General features: G+C 59.2%; 1 protein-coding gene across 1 annotated transcript in view; it reads right to left on the reverse strand.

The window, feature by feature from the left end:
• Window positions 1-2,157, reverse strand: part of CAPN1 (calpain 1, (mu/I) large subunit) — a 38,553-nt gene that overhangs the window by 10,313 nt on the left and 26,083 nt on the right. Inside the window, exons 11-13 of the mRNA XM_011942771.1 lie at window positions 1,756-1,931; window positions 877-888; window positions 2-143 (exon numbers count right to left, since the gene is read on the reverse strand). Of these exons, the coding sequence (XP_011798161.1) occupies window positions 2-143; window positions 877-888; window positions 1,756-1,931 (330 nt within the window). The remainder of the gene's footprint in view (window position 1; window positions 144-876; window positions 889-1,755; window positions 1,932-2,157) is intronic.

Below are 2,157 nucleotides of genomic sequence, written 5' to 3' on the forward strand. Positions count from 1 at the left end.
GAGGGCACCACCACGTACTCCCCAGGTGGCAGGCGGAAGCGGGTGCTGACCTCTCGCAGGTTGATGAACTGCTCTGAGCGCGCCCGAGATGCATTGGCCAGGAAGAAATCGCGCTTCAAGTGTAGGGCCGGCTGGCCCACCAGCTGGTGGGAGGGAGGAGGGAGCAGGGCTGCAACTGCCCACTCAGCCCACCTTCAGGGGCCGACCCCAGACCCAGACTCCAGGCTCCTTGTCCTGGCCAAGGAGCTGGAGAGCTAGGACATGACTCACTCACAGCCTGTGTGACCCTAACAAGACATTTTGCCTCAGTTTCCTCATCTGTAAAATGTAACAACCCTACTTACTGCAGAAGAGAGGAGCACCAGATTGAAGATTAGGCATGTGTTTCAATAACATGGTCATTATTATCACTGGGAGCTTTCCCCAGGTCAGGCACTGCAGGGTACTCAGTACCTCATTTGCTGTTCTGCTGTTATGCCCATTTTACAGACACAAACACAGGCTCGGAGCTTAAGCAACTGCTCGAGGGTACAGAACTCTCAGCTTGTCTAATGCCCTGTTCCTGACATTGCTGGACTGCCCTAGCCGGCACTTACTTGGTGTAGATGGGAAGGCAGGAAGAGCCTCATGTGTACATGTCAGACAGGAGCTCTGAGGACCAGGGCTCAAATCCAGCTCCCTCACTGACTACCTGTGCTGCCCCTTAGGAGAGCAATGTTTGCTCTGCCCACTGAACAGGTGGGGAGAAGCATTTTTCAAGCAGTGAAACAAGGTGACTTCTTAGCTCTCCAGGCCAGGGTGGGTTTGCCACTAGGCTGCTCCCCTGTGGCACCATCAGAGGTGTGTGACTGCAGGTGGGTCAAGTGCCACACCTACCTCCGGAGGGACCTGCAATAGAGAGACACGGGAAGTCAGAGACGTGTGTTTGTCCCAGGGCGGGGTCACGGTGCATGCTGGGCAGAGGTCCTGAGTTCTCAGCTGGGATTGATGGGATGAGGAGGCAGAAGGCAGGGCCCTGGGGACCAAGATCTGGTCGCTGCACCAGAGCAGGGCCCCAGGAGGGAGGGCTCAGGCAGGGTCCTCTTGGTCCTGGGAATGTCTGCCCTAGGACTCCACTCTTGAGTCAGAGGCTCCAGGCCAGCCCTCGGGGTGGCCAAGTGCAATGTTCCAAAGCCCAGGGACAAGAAAGGGCCATCGCAGGCTGCTGCCAGGGGGTCTGGGTGTGGGCCAAGACTGCCACCAGCGAGGTCCAGAAGTTTCTGTCCCTGTCTTGAGGGCAGTGTGTGAAGCAGGGCAGATATAGGGCAAGAGCAAGGAGTTCTAATCACAGAACGACTGGCACAGCCTCACCGTGGCCAACAGGCCCTCCCAATTCCCTGTCTTTCCCCTGCCAGCTTCTGCTCACAGCCTCCAAGACAGAAAGCTCAGTACTTCTGGGCGTCAGCTGAGCCAGCTACCTCCTCCAAGAGCAGCAGGCCGCCCTCTAAGCGGGAGGTTCATCCCAGAATCTCCTTCCCTGAGCCAACCCTCTTCCTCTCTTTCGGCCAGAGGGCCTCAGCAGGTGCCTCCTGGAGGCTGAGATTTCCCAGCCCTCAGGATGGTGGCGGGAGTGGAGAGTGGGGGTGTGGGGTGGAATTTGGGGGGAAGGTTACGGCCCCTGGCGCCCCCTGGCGGAAGCCTGCGTGCGCTGCGGGTAGGGGGGTGCTAGGTCCTCCGCCTGCTCAGTGAGATCCACCGGGGATCCACCCTGCTCACCTCGTAGACCGCAAAGCCAATAGTCTCCATGTCGCGGCCGAAGCGGCGCTCGCGGCGGCGGTGCTTCTGCATAAGGGCGAGCACGAAGCTGCAGCCTGACTCGCGGTCCCCGTAGTCGTCTGGGTCATCCGTCTCATCCAGCCGGATCTTGAACTGGGGGTTCACCCAGAAGGTGGCTGCGGGCAGGTGAGGAGGCGGGGATCAGAGGCAGGGCGGGGCAGAGCCAAGTGGCCCCCAAGCCTCCCCAGCACGCTCTCGTGTGTGCATTCATTCATTCAACAAATATTACTGAGCGCAGGGAGCAGGCATGGTGATGGGCAGGCTGGGCCAGGCTCGGTCCATGCCCTCACGGCCTGTATTTGGAAACTAGAGGCTTAAGTGTGAGCAAGTCCGTTAGGTTAG

This window comes from Colobus angolensis, unplaced genomic scaffold (genome assembly GCF_000951035.1).
Source record: "Colobus angolensis palliatus isolate OR3802 unplaced genomic scaffold, Cang.pa_1.0 Scaffold21, whole genome shotgun sequence".
NCBI lineage: Eukaryota > Metazoa > Chordata > Mammalia > Primates > Cercopithecidae > Colobus > Colobus angolensis.